General features: G+C 36.3%; 2 protein-coding genes across 3 annotated transcripts in view; one reads left to right on the plus strand and one right to left on the minus strand.

Moving 5' to 3' along the window:
• Positions 1-204: 204 nt before the first annotated feature.
• The window catches only part of sec23a (Sec23 homolog A, coat complex II component), a 37,521-nt gene continuing 13,314 nt past the window's right edge, over positions 205-24,411 (minus strand). For both annotated transcript variants that reach the window (XM_067367335.1, XM_067367336.1), the window contains exons 13-20: positions 12,927-13,033; positions 10,690-10,843; positions 10,501-10,578; positions 10,251-10,412; positions 6,671-6,757; positions 5,794-5,949; positions 1,570-1,635; positions 205-1,416 (exon numbers count right to left, since the gene is read on the minus strand). In XM_067367335.1, the coding sequence (XP_067223436.1) occupies positions 1,327-1,416; positions 1,570-1,635; positions 5,794-5,949; positions 6,671-6,757; positions 10,251-10,412; positions 10,501-10,578; positions 10,690-10,843; positions 12,927-13,033 (900 nt within the window). In that variant the 3' untranslated portion in view covers positions 205-1,326. The remainder of the gene's footprint in view (positions 1,417-1,569; positions 1,636-5,793; positions 5,950-6,670; positions 6,758-10,250; positions 10,413-10,500; positions 10,579-10,689; positions 10,844-12,926; positions 13,034-24,411) is intronic.
• Positions 16,073-23,213, plus strand: LOC137006513 (adenosine receptor A3). Its single transcript, XM_067367337.1, has 3 exons — positions 16,073-17,003; positions 19,277-19,430; positions 22,384-23,213. The coding sequence occupies exons 1-3, from the start codon at positions 16,310-16,312 to the stop codon at positions 22,577-22,579; spliced, it is 1,044 nt and encodes a 347-aa protein (XP_067223438.1). The 5' UTR covers positions 16,073-16,309; the 3' UTR covers positions 22,580-23,213.

Here is a 24,411-nt window from a genome sequence, read left to right on the forward strand (position 1 = left end):
GAAGAAAGAACGTCATGCAGTTTGGAATGACATGAGGATGACAGGGCTTTCAGCTATTCTTTAAAGGAAAATGGTGATGCACGCATAGGCTTCGGTGTCCTTTGAGACTCACAGGATGCTGATTTGAAAGGCAAGAGTGACAAAAAAAAATAAATAAATAATAGTTTGTTTCCAAAATTCAAAATCTGAACACTGCAGACCAGCTGGGATCATGAAGCCGGTTTTATTAGAAACAAAACATACAATACTGCTAGAAATGGCTCATAAATATCAGAGTGACAGACAGAGAGGCAGCTTACAAATTCTGCAAGTCTGTTTGAAAGGGGCACTCAACCTTGTGCTGAAACACAAACCATCAACAGCAACGAGACGAGGGATGCGCACAGGTTTTAAAAATAAGCCATTGTTCTGCGCTGTTGACTGGAGGCGGCGTTCGAACGCTCATGCTTAATTGGCTACATTGGCACTGCTTTCACCTTCCTTGACTAGGCAAACAAAAGAATCTGCTGCAGGTATGCTAAAACGAGCTAGTTTCCTCCCTCCGTTCAACTTGAGGTCTCATCACAGAGCTTTATACGCGTAAACATCAGATTTGAAGCAACAGTTCAGGCAAAAAATAAATGTTCAGTCATTTACTTACCCTTATGTTGTTCCAAACCCGTATGCTGTTATTTTTTGCCGTAAAACACAAATAGCTTTCAAATAATTGTTTTTTGCTACAAGAAAAAAGCACAATAAAAATAATTGAAATGACTTGTGCACTAAATTCCAGGTTTTCTGAAGACATATAATAGCTTTGTATGTGGAGCGTAAAATCCATCAACTAAAAACGGCATTGGTTTGTGTTTGTGTAGTAAGCGAATGCCATTTTTGAATTTTGGAGGCAAATGTAGACTAGACAGTGAAAGTTATCATATGGCTTCAAAAGAATTTTTGTCTAAACAATTCGGTTTGTGTCCAAGTACAAAAAAAGGCAGCATATGGGTTTGGAATGCATAAAAACAAGTAAATAATGACTGTAAACTATTTCTTAAACCATGTAGCCACTCACATAGCTAAATAAATTCATTCTGATTAAAACAGCAGCAAATATCTTGTCCTGATGTATATTCAACATGTAGTGTTATGAGGATGCAGCATTTGCCATTTTTTTTATCATAACTGAACATTAAAGAATGACCCTGCCATTTAACGATTGACTCAATCTCTCTTTTCAAAGGTCTGGGCTCTATATATGCATGATATAAATGGGAAAAACTGAGGGCAGTGCCAATGTGATCCTGCTGGCTATGTGTTATTGAGAAAAAGATTGACGACTGAAGGCTCTTAGGCTGCGCTGGACACTGCCAGCTTTTTCAGATGATCCATAAACACCTGAAGACTCACGTCGTCTGTGAGAATGGGTGCGCCAGACTCCTACACAAACACAGGAAATGTGATTCAATCAGCGGCTTTAGAAAAAGCTGAAATATGTTTATATAGTTGTATAACAACAGCTCGTTACAGTAGACCAATCAATATTCCTCAAAAGGGAAATGCGCCTGTGTTGGTGAGATATACAGCACTCACCTGACCCCATGCATACATGTTGTTGTGAGTCTGAGAAGGATTCACTTTGGAGAGGAGGAACCGAGCCTGGAGGGGGGAGAAAAATGAATAAATCTTGGTAAAATTTCAGACCCTAAAAACAGTGTATTAATATGCAGAACAGCAGCCAAGTCTCAATAACCCATTCCAGTCATTTATTCACAAGCGGCGTTTAAAAGTCCTCGAGGGCGAGTTTTTCAAGTGTAGAAACTGACTGAAAAGCAGTCAGAAGAACTGTTTTCAAAGTAGCACCTTCCATTTAAGCTGTCATTAATCAAGGTTAGAGAAAATGGAGGTGTTTTGTGAAAGCAATTTATAAATATTATATTATACTCTAAAATTACTGATTCAAGCAACTGTTGTTCGCCATTTAACAACATGGCTCTTTCAAATCAAATCTATTATTTAAAAGAACAGATAAAACTTTTTTTTTTTACAGCCAGATCTAACATAGTTGGTGGGTCTACATACCCACACTCATGTTGAGTTTTCATATTTTATGGGGACATTTCATAATCAATGATTTTAATACAGTCGAAACGTAGGGTCTACCAAGATCACACACAAACAAATCTGTGACCAAACATCAGCTGAATTCCATTTTCAAGAGCCAATTGCACTTAAATGTTGGCTGCAACACAGAATGATCTTTGATTTGTTATGCTGCTTGGCAACCATAAACCTCCATCAGGCTAATGAACTGCATTACTTGGCAGAAGAACTGCTTGTTTGTTTGGGTTTTCTAATTATAATTAATCTATTTAACTGTTTATTGAAAATCGCCATATTTTATATTTTAACCTTCTTCCATTCCATTTAAAAAAAAGCAATAAATAACCATGTTACTGTGATTTTTAGCATAATTAAGTTCTATTCCAAAATGTAGTCAGCTGCCCCTGCCCACCTAGACAGCAATTTAAGGCATCATTGGTGTGTGCTCCCAATATGTCAAAAAAGAGGCAAAGACATTATGCTGACTAAAATCTTAGGCATTCAGAGGGGAAACCGAAAATGCATTGTGGTGAGATGAGCAAAACATTGGTTATACTCTATTTTGATGGTCCACTTTAGACATCATACTAACTAGACTGGGGGTCGGGAACTTTTTTTTGACCAAAGAGCTTTTTTTTTTTTTTTTTGTTAATGCATTTTTCTAAAAGAGCCACAGCAAAAAAAATAATATAATTTTATAAAAACATGTTTGTTTGTTTTTTCATCATAATTATTATTATTCTAAACTTTTTATTAACTTTGGTAGGTTATATAACAAAGGAATTGTAATTGGCTGCTTTTTCTGCAGTTTCTGCACATTGCTAGTGATGTGTCTAATTTTTTATCGATCATTTGTTGGTAAAGGCTGAGAGACCTGATTTTTGTCAGAGCCATTTGTAGCTCGCAAGACATAGGTTTCCAACCACTGAACTAAACTATTAGGTTAGGGTTAGTAGAATATATTGACATGTACTTTAAGTCAGTAGAATGTCTGTTGTGGGACCATCAAAATGAAGTTTTAGCAGATATTAAAGGATTAATTCACTTCAGAATTTAAATTTCCTGATAATTTACTCTTCCAAATGTCATCCAAGATGTATATGTCTTTCCTTCTTCAGTTGAAAAGTTTTTGAGGAAAACATTCCAGGATTTTTCTCCATATAGTGGACTTCACTGGGGTACAATGGGTTGAAGGTGCAAAATGCAGTTTCAGTGCAGCTTCAAAAGGCTCTACACGATCCCAGCCGAGGAATAAGGAAACGCATTACGTAATCACGTTGGAAAGGTCACACATGGCGTAGGCGGAAGTACTCCTAACCTTTTTTTCCTCTGACATTGTTGTTTTACCTTTTTTTGTAAAGGCCGTTTGACTCAGTCTTTGCATGTTCGCTTTGTAAACACAGGATCAGTACTTTCTCCTAAGTTACGCATGACCTTTCCAACGTGATTACGTAATGCGTAGAGCATTGCAGAGCTAGTGCAAGAAGAGCATTTCTGGTTAAAAAGTATATAAATTTTATTTTTATTTTTAGGAAATGACCAATCGTTTCGCTAGACAAGACCCTTATTCCTCAGTTGAGATCATGCAGAGCCCTTTAAAGCAGCAATGAAACTGTAATTTGGACCTTCAACCCGTTGTACCCCAGTGAAGTCTACTACATGGAGAAAAATCCTGGAATGTTTTCCTCAAAAACCATAATTTCTTTTCGACTGAAGAAAGAAAGGATGAGTAAATTATCAGGAAACTTTAATTCTGAAATGAACTAATCATTTAAAGTCCCCATGAACCGGAAGTTGAAACTTTACTTCAGTGTTGTGGCGTATTTCCAAGTGAAATGGAATATTGAATAGAGGGCAAGTTTTTATTTTAGCGCACCTCCTCTCCATCTTGGAGGGGAGTGGTTAAGGATATTCATCCAAAGCCATCAAACTGACGTCATCAGAGAAGGAATGCCATTCCAGAGTGGATGCAAATTTTCAGATTTTGATTAAAGATTACCACAACAAACAATTTTTTTCTGTGTATTAACTTGCACCGATTAATTGTTCAACACAAGACTAGTAATGTGCACTAACAAAGCAAATAGGGCCAATTTTGATTTCATGATGACCTTAAGCAGACTACTAATACTCTAATACTCTAGAGTTAGTTAACTTGTAGTTGCAAAGCAACTTATAGTTAGTAGAATGTGTAAAGTGGACCATCAGAAATGAAGTGTTACTAAAACGTTTAATCCACAATAGTGGACAAGTTGAGAGAAATGTGTATTGTAAATATATTTGATTAAATGCCTAAAAGTATTGACAAAAATCTAATTCAATCTAATGAAACTCTTTTTTTCTCTATTTTACCAAAAACTGTGCTTAAAAGGTTATCACTTAGCAACATGCTAAAATCAGATTTCATTGGAATCAACTAAGTCAAGTCTTTCATGTGTTTCATGTGAGTAGTGCAGAGCTGCTCCTGCCAAGTAGTATTCGAAATCTGTCACTTTTCAGGCTTTGTTTCAGTTAGAAGGCACTTTACAAGGTAGCTGCCTGTGTAGAAGGATTTAACAACAAAGCTCATACAGGTCAGAGAATATTAAAGGATTTGTTCACCCAAAAATGGAAATACTGTCATCATGTACTCACCCTCATATTGTTCCAAATCCGTTACATTTTTATCCATCTTCAGAGCACAAATGAAGATATTTTTAATTAAATCTGAGAGAGACGATGGCTTCATATGATGAACAGATTGAATTTATAAACATTGATCAGTGAACATAAACAGAAGCTCCACCAAACTTGCTTGACGTACAAGAACAAACCTCATGGGTACTTGCGGAAGCCCAAAGGTGTGGCGTGACATGCGAGAATGAACCACATTGGTTCTCGCTTGTCAAGCAAGCATGCTTGAGTTAACGTTTACCAAAATTGAATGCTGTAAAGATTGTTTGCTGATTAATGTTTATATTTGAATAAAAGCCTAAATTAAATCTGTTCATCATAAAATGTGATTGTGTCTCTACTGAAGATTTGGATTAAACCACTCGATTCATATGGATTTATTTTACGACCGTTTTGAAGCGACAGAGTTTAGGGCCAATAGACTTTCATAGGAGGTACAGAAATCTATGAAAAATATGTTTATTTGTGTTCTGAAGAGACAAAAGTTATTTGGAATGACAGGAGGGTGAGTAAATGATGACAGAATTCTTAATTGTGGGTGAAATAACCCTTTAACATAGCATGAACATATGAGTGGTAATGTTTCCAGTCAAGTCATGTCATGTTTATTTATAGCCTACCATTTTATTTTATAAATTATTCTTTTAAAGCCACAAATATCATAATTGTTATCTATAGGCCTACTGTAAAAGAAATTTAAAGATACAAAGACGTATAGTAAAGAGAAATTTTATGTCAGAGCAGGATTTAGGCGAACGTCATTTAACCGTTGAGCGTGAGTGTTTGCTTGAGCCGTGAGCGATTGAACGGAGCGCACCGGCATAGAGTGGAATATTAAGCGGAGCATCAAACCGCTCCACTTCGCTCACAAGCTCTGCCCTTTAAAGACCTTTACTTTTGAATAATAAATATAAATGATCTTTATTATTACTTTACTAAACTCTCCAATAATCTTAGACTAAATCAGTGTAGTTTAGTATGAGTGCATCATAAAAATCCAGAGAAGCATTCTGAAAAACTATGTCATCACATCGTCTGTACCTGACTGCCACCGTGCTCTGTGTCTATGTAGCGTGGCATGGGGAAACGAGTGTGTAGAAGCTCTTGGGCGTCATCCACGGGAGCCTGCAGCAGGTGCCGGAAGTTCTCATACTCTGGCATGTCCTGGTACCCGGCTTTACGCCACTGAGACACCGTCTAAATGAGGGAAAATATATCTGTCAGAAGTCATACTACAACATGATCAATCTGAAAACCTTTTTATTTGCTAGTAAATGTATTTTTTGAGCTATGACTCCATGGGAACATCTAACTCTATTTGTTTTTTAAATTTCACTTCATTAGCATGTACTTCAGCAAGACACCTACAAGTGCTTAATCAGAAAATGTCTGTCGCTGAAACGCAGCCAAGTTTAAAATTGTTTCAGTGTAAAACTGGCTCTGATTTCATGTGCGCAGATTATTGAACAGTTCAGACCGAGACCAAGAAAACAGACTGCATTCTCAATTATTGAAAACATGAAAAACCCAGTCATGGGGGAAAAAAAAAACAAAAAAAAAACACACAGGCAGACTGTGAGCTGTGATTTTTACGGTAATGTCTTATTTCGATAGTCCACTTCAGACATGCTATTAACTATAAGTAACTTTGCATCTAGACGTCAACTACCAGTTATTAAGAGTATTAGAAGACTGATATCTGCTAACACTTTATTTTGATGTTCCCCCAACAGACATTCTACTGATTAGAAGCACCTTCGCAAGTACTTGTCTTTCTACTAACTCTACTAATCCTAACCTAACAGTCTATAAATACTCTAAAGAGAGTTAGTTGACATGTAGTTGCAAAGTTATTTATAATTAGCAAAATGTCTAAAGTGGACTATCTAAATAAAGTGTAACCATTTTTACACCTTACCTCTCCGTGGTAAATCAGAATCTGGAAGAAGGTGTCCATGAGGAGGATGCGGTCAGGCAAGATACTGCTGCTGTCCAGCAACACGGGCTACAACAACAGGAAACAAAGCCCGTTATTGGACTGTCACTGTCAATTAGATGCTTTGATAAACATCTTTCCTGAAACTTCCCCCCTTCTGTTCCCAGTGTCAGGGGAAAAACAGAAAGTGACATAAAGCCCTCCATTAAAAGCAGATTAGAATACACACACGTCAGTTTGAATTGCTCATTGTATAATCATCCTGATGTTGTTTAACTCACTCAGTCCTACTAAAGTACAAGTACAACTGACCATCAGATCATTATGTAGAGTTTATACTCTACAGAATTATACAACATTTGCCTGCTTGCTTTCTCCCTCTCCCTCTACAAGCATGTTAAAATGCATGCAACCTTCAGGCTCCTGGGTACAAACGATACCATGCCTTTGCAAAAAGATTTAAAGAAAATAATATGAGCTTAAACAAAAATAAGAACAAAAGATCTCAGCGCACTAATTAAACATTTTAATCTTTTGAGTCAGGGGACATCAAGTGCAGAGTCACCATGACATTGCACTTCAGAATCAACGTGAGTCATGACACGTGATTTACTCATTAAGCTTACTGAATTAATACTGATATTTGAACACTTTTACAAAATGATTAAGCCAGTTTCACTTTCTGTACACTACTGTTTAAAAGTTTGGAGTCTGAAAAGAAATCAATACTTGCAAGGCTTTTATTTGTTGAAGATTTATGTTACATAAAATTTCGATTTCAAATAAATGCTGCTCTCTTGAACCTTTCATCAAAGAAACCTGGAGGGGAAAAAAGTATCACAGTTTCCACACAACTATTAAGCAGCACAATTGTTTTCAATATTGATAATAATAAGAAATGTTTCTTAGCAGCAGATCATCATATTAGATTTATTTCTGAAAGATCATGTGACTGAAAAGTGGAGTAATGATGCTGAAAATTCAGCTTTGCCATCAAAGGAATAAATTACATTTTAAAATATGTTAAAACAGAAAAGCTATTTTAAATTGTAATAATATTATATATAATAAGTGAAAATAAGTGGTGAGGAGAAGAGACTTCTTTCAAAAACATTAAAGAGTTAGTTCATCAAAAAATGAAAATTCTCACCCTCATGTCGCTCCACAGCATAAGACCTTCATTCATCTTCAGAACACAAATTAAGATATTTTTTATGAAATCTGAGAGGTATATGACTCGTCCATAGACAGCAATATAATCAACACTTTCAAGGTCCAGAAAGGTACTAAAGACATCGTTAAAACAGTCGACGAGAATACTTTTTGTACGCAAGAAAAATTTCTTCTCTTCTGTGTCATTTTCATTACGTTCAGCGCTTCCAGGTTCTACATAAGAACACGGGATCAGTATTGGCAAAGGCTGTTCAAGTGAGTAGCATGATGCCTTTGTGTGATGCTGACGCAAGAGCCGGGCCAATAATAAGTCAGCGTTCTGACATAGAACCTGGAAGCGCTGAACGTAAACAGCATATGAGAAGGACAAAGAAGAAAAGATATTGTTGAATAAAGTTGTTGTATTTGTGTACAAAAAGTATTCTCGTCGCTTTATAAAATTAAGGTTGAACCACTGCAGTCATGTCGACTGATGTCTTTAGTACCTTTCTGGACCTTGAAAGAGGTGGATATATCGCTGTCTATGGATCATACCTCTCTGATTTCATCAAAAATATCTTAATTTGTGTTCCGAAGATGAACGAAGGTCTTATGGGTATGGAACAACATGAGTGAGTGATTAATGACAGAATTTTAATTTTTGGGTTAACTAACCCTTTAAAGGTACAATTTGTAAGATATTCGCAGTAAATATCCAAAAACCACTAGGCTAGTGTTATATATTTTGTCCAGCTGATTACTAACAATATCTCTAATGTTTTTTCAACTACTTGTAAATCATGAGAAAATTCCCATTCTAAACACTGACACGGGGCAGTGCAGTCGCCTGTCAATGACGTCAGTTACCTTTGTTACCGCCTTTACTGACGTAGAAACCACATGACAACAGTGTCATGGACAAATGCGGAAGTAGTGTCTAGCGTCCAGCAAACCACTAGCTTGCTTCAAGCAGTTCCTTATTTACTTCTTGCACGTTTTATGGTGGATTGTGTTACTTATTTATGGAACATAATTACTGTTTACCATCTGCCGCTGGTTCTGTCGACAAGGACAGCTCCCGTAAACGTAAGTGTACGGGCCAACCAAACGACCCAAGAAGAGTTTGGGACAAGAGGAGAGAAAAAGCGAGGATCAATATCGGTGTTGCATTTTCTAGATGGAGAGAGCTTCGTGACAAACTTCACCTAGAAACAGATGCGGATCTCGCTTGTGTTTTACTCGACAGGTATCTTTACAGAAAACGTATGCCATTACAACGATCAACACGATTAGTATTATGGGGCATACATGCCAGACGCGGGGCATCACGTCTGTAGACTTGCGCGAGGATGCGTCTGATCCATAGTCTGATCGCGTTTTTGCATTGACTTTGTATGTAATCTACTCGCACAAATCGTTGAACTTGAGTTTGCTATGTATGCCCAATTATTGTGTTTGAATGTACACAAGTGTATATATTTGTTGAACAAGTGGTAATCGTTTTCCTATCATCTGAATAAACAGTAATCAATTAATTTGATAATTTACTGTCAAACTATATTTGCTGTATTTTATTGCAATATAGCATGACGCAATATGTAATGATGGCATGTGAAAATTGTCTTTTTCAGACACTTACGAAATCCAGTATTGGATAGATTTTGTTAGTTACTGTAGCAGCTACAGTGTAGTCATCATAATTTTACATCATAACCTCACAATAAAAATTGTGCTGTCAATACATATGATACAGATGGTAAAGCGGAAGCAGCGCCGGCGATTGTGGCATAATAAAAGTTCAAAAGTTAAAAGTTCATAAAAAAGTTTGTGAGGAGTGTGTTGCGCAATCGCTCCAGCTCCTCGTTCAGATACTACAACACTCGGTCCTGCTCTGCTTCATACTACAGTAACATTAATAATCGTATCCATTAACATGTTTTCTTCCCAAGTCCTATTGCACTGTCTGTTGAGGTGGAGACCACATGTCCCAAGATTCCACACTCAAACTTGCCGTCATCAAGCTACGCCTTTGTTTTGAATAGGCCTCTAGCGACCTCTAGCGGACAAATTTATCACATACTGAACATTTAACAACCCCAAACTTTTGAACAGAACATATTTTTATCAAAGTCTTTATATTATTAGTACTTGTAAATGAGTTGTAAAAAATGCATTAAGGTACAAGAGTCTATGCTCTAAGTTGAATATAGACATTGCCAAAAAAAATTTACATAGCTTATATATACATTGATTACTACCAATTTGGAAAAAAAATTAAAAAATTAAAAGTCTTTAACGTGTGCAAGTTGAAGAACATGCATGAACATAGTATCTGCCATCTATGAAATCACTCGTTTGGTCACCTGAAAATTGTGCAAAATGTTCAATGGGAGAAATTCTGCATGTTTACCTCTGGTGGCCCGTTGAACGAGTATGCGTAGAGGATGGGCTGTATCATTATCAGAGACTGGGTCAGGTCCTGCCTCATAAACTGGTGTCTGTAATAGGTGCTTTCATCAGGACTGTTGTTAAACACTTGCAGAAATGAAGACCTCCTCAGATGGAACATAAACTGCCAAAAACAATGCAAGATCTCATTTTCACTTTGCAATTAAGTAAGATTCAGTGCTGTCATAGTGTGCTAGACAGGAGGCAAGTACCTGAGGATACAACGAAAACGTCTCGGAGAAACGGAATGAGTTGGGATCGTCTTTATGATAATCTCCAAATTTCTGGCACTGCAAATTGAACATAATAATAATTAAGAGAAGTTATTGTGCATCCCTAATACTAAATGACTGATTATACTCAGAATGGGAAACGGAAAGAAGAAAGGCTGAAAGACTCACCAAGCGGATGAGTTGTCGGTCCAGCCAGCGCAGAACATCCGGGCCCTCCTCCGTCTCAGCCCTGTAGACGGCCAAGCGGGCCATGAGGATGGCGGCGGCCTCCTGGTCAAAAGATGCAGCGATGCTCTGGATCTGAGTCTGAGCATCAGCCCAGCTGAAGAGGAGGATAAGGAGAACACGTTATAGCACAGTGACCTTCTGACACAAGCTTGTGCATCATCAGTCTGACTCACATTGATTCATCCTCAATGTCTGGATATAAAAAAAAATCCAAGAGGTATATTTAAAAAGCATTTTAAGTATGTTTGAAAGCTACAAACAGCGTAGTCTTTGTCGAAGACTGAATGTACTCTTTCAAGGTGCATCGATTCGGATTCTGACAAATGCAACGTTCTAAAAGTGGAATCTTTCGATTTCTTTTTCATATCGTCATGGAAACTGGATGTGGTTGTTGAGGATAACACATGGATGATGTGCAGACATGAAGTCCAAACCGGGAGGCATTTATGAAAGGACGAGAATCAATCTAAGGACAACCTACAATTATGATGATGTGCCCAAGATTTTTTTCTTTAGTTCCTGGTGTTGTATGTACTATTACCAGGGTTCCCACTCTAAGCCAAATGTCAAATTCCCTGACTTTTCCCTGACTTTCACAGACTAAAAAGCTGAATTGTCATGACCTATGATGAATGGAAAAACTGTTGTGATGAGTACTGAGCAGACAAAAATCAGCCACAGACAGTATTTTAAATCCATCCATTTGAAAGCTTTATTTATTTATTAATTTTACTATGGTGAATAAACGAAGGTAACGGCTACGCACGTCCAATTTGAAAATTCTGTGCGACTGCCACTAGGGGGCGAAATGCGACAATCGTGCAGTGAAAAGGTGGCTTACTGTGTCCTAACCATAGAACAGGGCTCTTCAAGTAGTTTCATTCGAGGGCCGGATTATCACATCAAAAAGTTGAGGGGGGGGGGGGGTCTTATTGGTAAAAATAATTTTATTAATTATTAGGCTTAAAGGGATAGTTCACCCAAAAATGAAAATTTGATGTTTATCTGCTTACCCCCAGCGCATCCAAGGTGTAGGTGACTTAAATAAAACTTGCATAGACAAGTCCAAATTAAACCCTGCGGCTCGTGACGACACATTGATGTCCTAAGACACGAAACGATCGGTTTGTGCGAGAAACCGAACAGTATTTATATAATTTTCTCTGACAGCGGCAGTGATGTCTCGCGCATATACTTCAATGTGAGCGAGACATCACTGCCGCTGTCAGAGCGCGATTAGACCTTACTAACGAGTTCAGAACGCGGTTGGACATAGTGGTGTATTAGAGTTAAAAAATTATATAAATACTGTTCGGTTTCTCGCACAAACCGATCGTTTCGTGTCTTAGGAAATAAATGTGTCGTCACGAGCCGCAGGGTTTAATTTGGATTTGTCTATGCAAGTTTTATTTACTCTTATAGTAGAAATTCCCATCCACTAGCATTATTTGACTGACAGACGGCAACGGTTGGAGTTAAAAATCAGCATTTTTGTTCTACTGAAGAAACAAAGTCACCTACATCTTGGATGCCCTGGGGGTAAGCAGATGAACATCAAATTTTCATTTTTTGGTGAACTATCCCTTTAAATGAAAATATTCTCACAGGAATATGGGAAACTAAATGGAAACTAAAATTTAAAGCGACAAACAAAAATCCCTGATATTCCATGACTTGGACAAAAAAACAAACAAACAAACAAACAAAAAAAAAGAATTCCCTGACTTTCAATGTCTTGAATAGACCTTTTAAAATTCCATGATATTCCAGAAATTCCATGACCCGTGGAATACTCTATATTACTATATTACTCAAATAGGTAGAGAACACAGTGGACACTTTGGGGACTGTATCGGTTCTTGTGTCCCACAAAAGAAAATTAGGGACATTTATGATTGAAAGACAATAAATCAATGCTGAAACAGTTATGCTGCTTACATTTTTTGTGGAAAATTATTTTTCTTCCATCTTTGATGAATAGAAAGTTCAAAAGAACAGCAATTATTTGAAATAGAAATTCTCTGTAATAGTATTCATGTCTTTACTGTCACTAACAATTGAAAAAAAAAAAAAAAAGAATTAATTTCTATAAAAAGAAAAATCTTACTAACCCTTAACTTTGAAATGGTAGTGTATGTAGCAATCAATGATGGTTAATAAATGGACAAACGACTTACTTCCTTGCAATTGTGGTCACTCTGATGCGTCTCTGTCCGCTAGAATGCTGATACTGTGTTACGTACTGTATGGCTCCACGTCCACCCTGTGGGATAGGAGCGTTGTGCTGAAGAAAAAAAAGAAGAAGAAGAAGAAGAAGAAGAAGAAGAAAAAAAAAAGAGAATGAACACTGCCTAATATTTTGTTCAACAATTTAAGATGAACCCCTCAAATCGTATGTAAAAAATAAAGGATTACTTTTAAGCAGTTTTCCCAAACCTTCCCACCACCCTGGCACCAATCTACTATTGGTTTGGACACACTTGTTATAGGAAGTCTCACCCAAAGTCACAACTATTAGCTGAGCAAGAATTTTACATTTTGGATATTTGATGAAAATTACAGTAAAAGTGATAATTTGTCGTCAACATTTTTGTCAACATTTTTTACAGACAAAAACGAGACGATAACTAAATAAAAAATAGTTTTGAATGACAAAAACTATGATGAAAATCTATTGACATTTTCTTCAACTAGTAAAAATTAGATTCTTTGAATTGTAACATCCTGATGTATACGGCAGAACATAAGTTGGCATACACTTGAGTCTCATAAAACATTCAAAAATGTAAACGAGATACATATGGATAGATCAGAAAAAGCATGACAACACATAAGAGAGCTCTATTCGGTATGGTTTTCTGTGCGCACACACCTGAAGCTCGCAGCCACGTACACAGAAAGCTACTCACAACATTAAGTCAAAATGTCTGTTTTGGAGAGTATTCACATAAACACAGTCGGTTATGTCTTAAAAAGTAAACAGTTGTGAGAATATCGGATATGCATCAGTGTACTGGATCCAAGCATTCAGCCATAAAGTGACAGCAGCCTAATAAACCTACTGCTGTATGTGCCATTAATATTAATCAAACGATAAAAGGAAAAGAGGAAAGCATTCACTGCTAATTAAAAGCTTTAATAAGAATTAATGATATTTAATTTATACAAATAAATATGTCTGCTTGAAAGCATAAAGAATAATGTATGCAAGTTGTTATAAAGAATGCATTTTTCATTCAATGAAAAGACTAGAGTTGGTATTGAAATTTAAAAAATGTGACGCTTTGAGCGCTGTTGAGTGGATACGTAAACACCTCTGGTCTGCGATAGATGCCCGCTTTCAAACGTTCCTGTGTGTTTCTGTGTAAGCACTCAGTGAAGAGCATCATTGACTATTTACAGAGGTGTTTACGAATCCGCTCAACAGTGCTCAAAGTGTCACATTTTTAAAATTTCAGTACTGACTAGAAGTCGGTCCATTTGACGACTCTGAAGAAGACCATATGTTCTTCTTTAGAAGTAGTTTTATTTAATTTTAAGATAAATAAAAACATGTTATATATAATAGCAGTTAAATGTGTCTGTATTACATGTTCAAACTTTAATATTCCTATTAAAAGGGTAATGGATGTTTTCTCCTGGAGTATATAATGGGTTTGGACACTTCAGATAAATTCTTAAAGGGATAGTTCACCCAAAAATGAAAATTTGATGTTTATCTGCTTACCCCCAGTGCATCCAAGATGTAGGTGACATTTTTTCTTCAGTCGAACGCAAATTATGATTTTTAACTGCAACCGCTGCCCTCTGTCATTCAAATAATGGCGGTTGATGGGAACTTCATCTATAAGAGTGAATAAACCTTGCTTAGACAAATCCAAATGAAGCCCTGCGGCTCGTGACGACACATTAATGTCCTAAGACACGAAACGATCGGTTTGTGAGAGAAACCGAAAAGTATTTATATCATTTTTTACCTCTAATACACCACTATGTCCAACTCCGTTCAGGACTCCTTTAGTGATGTCTGATCGCGCTCTGTCAACGGCAGTGATGTCTGACACTCATTGAAGTATATGCGCGAGACATCACTGCCGTTGACAGAGCGCGATCAGACATCACTAAAGGAGTCTTGAACGGAGTTGGACATAGTGGTGTATTAGAGGTAAAAAATGATATAAATACTTTTCGGTTTCTCTCACAAACCGATCGTTTTACCGATCGATTCGGTTTATTCACTCTTATAGATGAAGTTCCCATCAACCGCCATTATTTGAATGACAGAGGGCAGCGGTTGCAGTTAAAAATCATCATTTGTGATCAACTGAAGAAAAAATGTCACCTACATCTTGGATGCACTGGGGGTAAGCAGATAAACATCAAATTTTCATTTTTGGGTGAACTATCCCTTTAAATGATGCATCACAATTTAACTAAACCCATTCAATTTTAGTCAACTAAATCTACTGTAAGACTAAAACTAAAACAATTCAGATGACTAAAATATGACAAACTAAATGGTATTTTAGTAATAAGACTATGAATAGAATGAAATCAAAATTCAAAAACAGATTATTACTGTTTTTACTGTATTTTTGAGAATGAGACCTTTTTAAAACAATTAAAAAATATTTTTAAAAAAACATATGACCAGTAAGTGTAGTTGTCTCTCCACATTAAACTAGAATATAAAGCATAAACTGAAAATTCTCACTGTAACCCAACTTTCTCTAAAATATAAATATCCCATTAAAAGCTCTAATATGTATCTCATATCACTGATCACAAGTGCTCAACATGTCTATAAACTGACTGCAGTTGTGAAATTATTAAGTTTTAATACATCTATTTGACAATTCCATCTAGGTAAGGTACTGCAAAGATAGCTTGTGCAATACCACCACCACCAAAAAAAAAAAAAAAAACTATAATCCAAAAACTGTATGAAATGACACATGTAACAGGATATAACTGATATAACTGGAAAGAAGGCTTAAGCTCTAGGTAAAGGCACTGAAGCCTTAATTAATGATTATGGCTTAAACCGAATTAGGGTCATGCTTCTCGCCAATTATACTAAAAAAACACTCGGGTACGAAACGGCTCATAAAGTAGGTAACAGAGGATATTGAATCTCATGCGCCGTGTTTGCAGAGCAGTGCAGCTCCAGCCTCCCCATGCGCTCTGTGTCCACAGAAACGTGCTCTTTAAATGTTAGATGCTTTATTTACCTCGCTACATGTGATTGTAGCTGTTCACATAGTTTTGCCTCTCAAGGCAACATGTTTGCCATTTTCGAACCGGCTGAGGCAGGTGCTGATAGTAAAGACGGAGGGGGGTTTGACTACACTCCCCAAAGAGATCATTGCTTGGTGAAGTGCGCTAGATCTTCTACTCCTAAAGATCAGCATGAGGTACACTCCTCCCATACAGCAACACCTTCCCTGGTGGTTTGGCACTGAAAACGTGACCTCCTCTTTCCACAGCTTTCATTGTGATCTCTGTCATCGAATGACTGTATTTTGACTGTAAATGTCTGCATTTGAACACCCATGTAAACATGCAGTGGACTTCGGTGGTTTATGCAGTGTTGATGATTGGTTCCAGTACCTGTTCCATTTTGGGGAACTTGGTACTACTGTTGGTGGTGTTACTCAACCAGAACTTGCAAACGGACACCTGGATTCTCACACTGAGCTTCTGCCTATGTGATCTGGCGTTGGGCGTCTCCACCATTCCTTTTGGTATCCATAACAGTCTTTTCCAAGTGAAGAGCTACCCCAGCAAGAGCGCCACCTGCAAGGGCAGCGCCTTTCTGTTTTTGTTGCTCCAGCTCGCCTCCATCCATTCCCTCACCTGGGCCACTGTCGACAAGTTCACAGAGATCTGCTTCGCCCTCAGCTACCCGGTGATCTTTACAGCGCACAGGGCCAAAATCATCCTCGCGATGGTGTGGGTCTACAGCATCCTCAACGCAGCTCTGCCACTCTTCGGTTTTGGCAGTTACGTCTACAGCGAGACAAAGTTCCTCTGCGTTCCCAGCTTCAAACCATCCTGCATTGCCTTCAACATGCTCTTCATGGTGTTGGGAATAATCATACCTATTGTACTGATGTGCTCCATGTATGGATATATAGTGTATATAGCCAGGAACCAGGTGCGACGAGGGACGTTTGTTTGCAACGAAGACCATTGTTTCTACGTGCCAGCCTATAATTACTTCAAAAGCTCCATAGTAATGGTGACAACCATCGGTAAGCATAATTAAAAAAGGGGGCATAAAGCAGTTTTATTGTCTTTGATTTTCCCACAATGTGTTGAACGTTCATTAAGTGCTTATCTTTCTGACATCATTCTGTCAAGTACGTTTATTTTACCTTGGCATATTGAGATTTGTTTCCTGCTTAATACAAACACAGAACAACGTCAGCATCTACGTACACAATGATTCAAACGTTTGGAATTAGTAATATTTTTTAATGTTTTTGAAAGAATTTTTATGGTTCACCAAGGCTGCATTTCTTTGTTATTCAGACACCTTATACATTTCATTCATTAATACAGTTTATTCACTATAGTTTTAAAAAAAGGTAATACAATATGACAAGATCTCAGAGTTAAACTATGTCAGAAAATATGAATCTTAATTATGTCAGATAACATTTAAGCAAAACATGGTCAGGTCAAAGTGTCTGAATAATTTTTGTTTTTTATCAATTTTACTGGTAGTAAAATTGTATGAAGAATTTTTGGGTATAATATGTCACAGTTTATTTTGCTATCCTCACTTACATAAATGAACTATAGTTTCCTGCACCCACTAGTAAAAATATATCAAAAACGTCTGAATAATTTTTATTTTGACTGTATATTATATAATATATATATATATATATATCAAGACTTCAGATGCAAAAGCCTCTAAGTGCCGTTTGAAATTTTCTTCTAAAATTAGCATTTTTAACAAGCTCATATGTTTAGGTTCAGTAACTTCACTTTAAATGTTAATTAATAGGTCCTTTTCATTGCCATTAAAGGGAAATAATTGAACATAAACATACAAGCTTGATAAATATGCTAATTTTAGAAGAAAATTTCAGATGGGACTCTTCATATATGTATATATATATTTTTTTTTCAACAGCCATTACTCCAGTCTTTACTGTCACATGATCCTTCAGAAATCATTCTAACATGCGATTTGCTGCTCAAGAAACATTTCTCATTACTATCAATGTTGAAAACAGTTTAAAATTTTTATGGAAACCATAATACAACTTTTTTCACAATTCTCACAATAAAAAGTTCAAAAGAACAGCATTTATTTGAAATATAAATATTTTGTAACATTATAAATGTCTTTACTGTCACTTTTGATTAACTTAATGTGTCCTTGCTGAATGAAAGTGTTTTATTCAAATTTGAATAATTTCAAATTTTATAGACCCCAAACTTTTAAATGGTAGTGTGCAGTAATTCTAGAGCTATAAAGAGATTGTGGATTGCAGAGCCCAGATAATTTGTCTGATAATTTGATGAGAAATGTTTGAGTTCATATTGTGACAAATATGAGACATTATTGAGACATTTTTTTTTTCTTATAGAAGACATACAGAGCCTTTTTCTCAGAAGAAAACAATGTCTTCTTTTTTCTCTCCATTTAATCTAATACTGCCTAAGAGAAACAATAGAGATTTTAAAGAAACCTAATTTGTGAGAGGGTGGTTGTCGGTTAGTGCCAGTGACCCCAAAGAAAATGCACAATGATTCAAAAGTTTAGAAACTTCATCTTGCTCAGCTCAATTTATTTGAGATTTTACTTTCTCATGACCTTAAAAACATTTCAATATAAAGGCTTTAAATTAGTTTTGCAGACAAAAAAATGTCTATGTATGCATTTTATTCTAAAACGAATACTTTAATTTGTTTAATGGAAGATTTGGACTGGAGAGAAAGCAAGAACAGCCAACAAGTGTCCTGCAAATTACTTCAATGCTGTTTAATGTTTCGCCCCTTATGGAAATAATAAAGAATGAATAAGTGTGTCCAATCTTTTGACTAGTTATGCAAATCAGAGAATATATATATATATATAATAAACAAGTTACTGAGATTACAGGGGCCACAGACATCGGTCTGTGTGCTTGCAAAGATCAACAATTAAAATTACCACACATACAGTAGATTGCCAAAGTCTTGGACAGTCCAACAAGCTTGACTACAAAATCAATTGCTGTAAATTAATTATTATTTAACTCATTGTGATTTAATTTATGTGATTTAAATTTTAAATCAATTGACAACATAATTATTTAAAATGTATGATGTTTGTTCCTCTGTCTTTGGTAACTGAGAAAAAAAACCAGCAAGGGTCCAGGTAGATTATGAAGAAACTAATTAGCAAAATACATCACACAAGCAACACAACCTCGAGGCAGTGCAAGTCAATATTCCTCTTGAGCTAATGAAATAAGCTTGTCTAAAAAATCTTTAACCACGTCATGTGATTTGTGTGTGTTGTTGACAGTGTGCCTACTTGTTTGCTGGCTGCCATACATCGTTATCTGCTTCTATGAGACACTGACGGGAAAAGAGAGCCCGCAGCCTGCCTCGGCTGTTGCCACATGGCTTGTCCTCTTCACTTCAGCCCTCAACCCATGGATCAACTCCATGACTCAAACGTAAGCAACTAAGTACACCAGTTTGATGACTGGAATTGGGGTTTAATGGCAGGTATGTTTCTTACAATGCATATAGGGCTGGGCAGTATGACGATATTTTCAGTGTGACGACAGAAACACTCGTCAACCAGTACAGATTCTGCTATACTGTTTATATTGTACTTTACTGCTATATCGTAGCACTCTGGTGGTCAGTCAACCTTGGAGAAACAGAAAGAACTATCAAATTTAAATAATTTGGGAGAATCTTTTGCAAGAAGCAACAACTTCAGCTTTCAGGTTCCAAATTAAAAGACGATTTAATCAAATTAAATAAAGTACAGTATTATTCAAAAGTTTAGGGTTAGTACAAAGATTCAGCAAGGATGCATTAAATTGACCAAGTACATTTTCAAATGCTGTTCTTTTGAACTTCCTATCATCAAATGCAGCACAACTGTTTTCAGCATTAATAATAGCTAATGACTACTGAAAATGAAGCTTTACATCACAGGAATAAGTTACATTTTAAAATATAATTTAAAATTATTTCACAATATTACGGTTTTATTGTATTTTTGATTAATAAAAATAAATAAATGAATAACTCTTACAGATCTCAAATTTTTTAACGGAAGTCCAACTTTCATTTGTAAAACATTTAAAGGATTAGTTCACTTCAGAATGAAAACATCCTGATAATTTACTCACCCCCATATCATCCAAGATGTTTATGTCTTTCTTTCTTCAACCGAAAAGAAATTATGTTTTTTTAGGGAAAACTTTCCAGGGTTTTACTCCATATAGTGTACTTCAGTGACTACCAATGGGTTAAAGGTCCAAATTGCAGATTCAATGCAGCTTCAAAGGGCTCTACACAATCTCAGATGAGGAATAAGGGTCTTGTCTAGCAAACAAGCTGGAAAGGTCACGCGTGACGTAGGCAGAAGTACTGAGCAAGTGTTTATAAAGCGAACTTGCAAAGACTAAGTCAAACAAAGAAAAAATTGTAAAGAGGTAAAAACAACGATATCAGACCATTTTGAAGTTGGAGGAGAAAGATGGAGTTTTTCGCCCTAGCCTGGTACTTCCACCTATGTCATGCGTGACCTTTCCAACGTGATCATTCATTAGGGGTGGGAGAAGGGAAGAAAAAAAAAAATTGATCCATTGATGCATCGCAATTCTCTCTCCAACGATTATGGATAATTCCTCACACACATACACCACTCAAACCTTCTGTAAAATAAACTTTCAGGAAGTTCGGAAAGGTTGAAGGTTGAAGGACAATTACAAGGACATTCGCAGGCTTCATTGCACAGGATGTGCTCATTGCTCATTTTGTTTGACGTTCTACTTGCAGTGCGCGGTCTCGCCTGGCGGTATTTTCCTTACAAATGCTCTATGAAGGCATCATTTGTATCATTTGGAATGCAGTGGACTTATATATTTATAATATGAAACTCACTAACAGAAGGTTGCTTTCAATTTCAAATGCTGACGAGCTTTTGTGAAGAGTGCTTGCGCATGCGTCTGTGAGCAACTGTGTAATGTTGTGTCTCAAAATGGTTTTATGACGCAAAATTAATGTAAACAGGAAACAGACAGCACAAACTGCATTACTTCTTATATTTCCATGCGTGAACGCAGCTTATGAGATCACCTGCTGTCTATGATGACAGTAAAAATCAAACAACAGGAGAAAGAGGAGAAAGAAAAAAAATCTAAGTTCTTGAATGGAAAACGTACAGATAATCTTAAATACTGAAAGCACTCATTGTTTATTACTTGTAGTATGTTTCTTTGCTCCTCTTTATTATTTGCTACTTGCTTGTATGTTTTGAAGTTATATTAGTTTAAAATTCTTAACATGGGCCTACAATTGTTTTAATTCAATTTTTATATTTGTAATTATTTTAAAAAGTACTTATAATTACTTATGTAAGGATATGTAAGTGTAAGGATTTTAAGATTTTCAAGTCGTTAAACTAATTAATAAAAAAATTAAAAAAGATCAAGAATCGTTTTGGAATCGGATCGTGACTCCCAGAATCGGAATCGGATCAGATCGTGAGGTGACTAAGGATTCCCACCCCTTGTGATCATAATATGTGGTGCATCGCAAAGCTAGTGCAAGACGAGCATTTGTGGTTAAAAAGTATAAAAGTATATTTTATTTTATTTAGAAAATGGCTAGATTAGTCCCTTATTCCTCGGCTGGGATCATGTAGAGCCCTCTGAAGCTGCACTGAAATTGCAATTTGGACCTTCAACATGTTAGTAGCTGTTGAAGTCCACTATATGGAGAAAAATCCTGGAATGTTTTCCTCAAAAACCTTAATTTCTTTTCAACTGAAGAAAGAAAGACAAACATCTTGGATGACATGGGGGTGAGTAAATTATCAGGAAAGTTTAACTTAACTTAATTCAGTGGACTGTTCACCATGCATTTATATATTAATATATAAACTATTTTATGGTTGAATTTAAAGAGGAAACAACTATATTGTGATACATCATCAATACTAATATGTATAAGACTTTGGTAATACAGCCCATCCCTAAATGTCATGATAGATAGAAGACATACAGGAAGATCCATAAGGCACATTCTCCCAGAAAATAAGCTCTCTATTTTGGGAAATGTAATCATGGATAGACATTACCTTTTTGTTGTTGATTAAGACTTTACTGGCCTTTTAACTATCAGATGTGGCAGGTATTAATATGAGCTGCCACATTTAATAATGTTTTGTTAATACAATGTGGCAGGAATTGAATGTGGAGCAGGATTGAAAAAGAAAGGTGGAGGTAAAAACCTGCTGATGAAAAACTCAATGGCCAATTCGGGCAACATCTATAAAGAGAACATGTATAGCTATGAATCATGGTATTGATATGTGGCTGTTATTTAAAATTCTAAGAGCATACGAGTATGTGGGAGGTTTACTGTGACCTTGTTTGAATCTCTCAGGAGGTACAGAGCTGCGTTGCGCAAAAGCCTGAATAAAATCCGACAGATGTTTGAGTATCCTTGTAAAAACTCCCTCTCCCAGTGCACAACCATACAGCCACGCCGCGAGAGCAACAGCTTCTCTTCGCCAGCTCCCAGTGTACCTCCGGCACTACAAACAAACAACCAACCCCAACAGGACCTCACGCTGGTTTGAGCATGGCCCTTACTGACCTTTGCTGGACTGAATAGTGTAGAAATAATCATGACTTAAGGAAGCATCTACAGCAAAGTTTCACCTCAGCAAAAGAGGACACTGGGTTGGCGGAGCCAACCAGAAGCAATTTCACTGCTTATGATGTAAACAGACTTCATACAGACAGAAGAAACCACGAAACCAAGAAAACGATATTCTACAAGGCATAATCAAATACTGTTTTCTTTTATGACTTTAGCAGAAACAATGATTCATTTTTTTTTTCTGAAGGAATGCTCAAAGGACAATGCAATGTGATTGTGAAAAAAGCTCTCTCTAAAACTGCCAATCATATTTCAATTGTTTTCAGAAACTTGAAAACTGCATTAAGCAACTTGTATAATTTTGATGGCACAATCTGGTCTGATGTATATAATTGGTTATGCAAATATAGTTTTCTTAACATAAAAGCTCACACCAACCTCAAAACTGTATACTCACTAGCAAGCATTAAAGGGTTAGTTCACCCAAAAATTAAAATAATGTCATTTATTGTGACCCTCATGCTGTTCCACACCCGTAAGACCTTTGTTAATCTTCACAATGCAAATTAAGATATTTGTTGAAATCCGAAGGCCTGCATAGCCAGCAATGACATTTCCTCTCTCAAGATCCATTAATGTACTAAAAACATTTAAATCAGTTCATGTGAGTACAGTGGTTCAATATTAATTTTATAAAGTGACAAGAATTTTTTTTGTGCACAAAAAAAAAAATAAAAAAAATAACGACTTATATAATGATGGCCGATTTCAAAACACTGCTTCAGGAAGCTTCGGAGTGTTACGAATAATTTGTGTTGAATCAGCGGTTCGGAGCGCCAAAGTCACGTGATTTCAGCAGTTTGGCGGTTTGAAACGCGATCCGAATCATGATTCGACACAAAAGATTCATAACGCTCCGAAGCTTAATGAAGCAGTGTTTTGAAATCGGCATTCACTATATAAGTCGTTATTTTGTTTTTTTGGCGTACCAAAATGTTCTCGTCGCTTTATAATATTAATATTGAACCACTGTACTCACATGAACTGATTTAAATATGTTTTTAGTACATTAATGGATCTTGAAAGATATTTTCATTTTTGGGTGAACTAACCCTTTAAAGGTGCAATATGTAAGAATTTTGCAGTAAAATATCCAAAAACCACTAGGCCAGTGTTAAATATTTTGTTCACTGTAGTACTTACAATATCCCAAATGTTAGCAAATATTTGTAAATCAATTTTAACCAAGGCTCCGGGACGTGTGAGGAGTCGCCTGTCAATTGCGTCATACCCGCGTTACCCTCGGTTTCCGGTTTTATTTTGTAGAAACCATGGAAACACCAAAGACGCTTTAATATATTACATGTTTTAATAGACAAGGGAACAACTGTTTTGATATATTTATAGACAGAAAACTAATTATTGTTATATAGCTCAACACGTTTAGTCTTATTGTTTAAATCTAATTTTCTTGATTTTTTTGCGAGTGCCATGCTTTACCATGCCTCAGAGAAAAACACTGTCTTGTCAAGTAACTAACATAGCATAATCAGATGCAGCTTTATTTTTAATAACAGTAATACAGCATTTTCTCAATCATACAATACGTTTTAAAATTAATTGCATGCCATTTATCAACACAAGCCATCCAGCATTTATTATTATATTATAAAACAGATCTAGTTTACTGCAGTGTGCAACAGTGTCTCACAGCTGCCGCTGAGCGAACACACAGAGTAATGTTACAACATAATTTTCAACACTCTCAAATGTATCTAATATGATCAACAGAGCTGTGTTACCTCATAC

This window comes from Chanodichthys erythropterus, chromosome 18 (genome assembly GCF_024489055.1).
Source record: "Chanodichthys erythropterus isolate Z2021 chromosome 18, ASM2448905v1, whole genome shotgun sequence".
Taxonomy (NCBI): Eukaryota; Metazoa; Chordata; class Actinopteri; order Cypriniformes; family Xenocyprididae; genus Chanodichthys; species Chanodichthys erythropterus.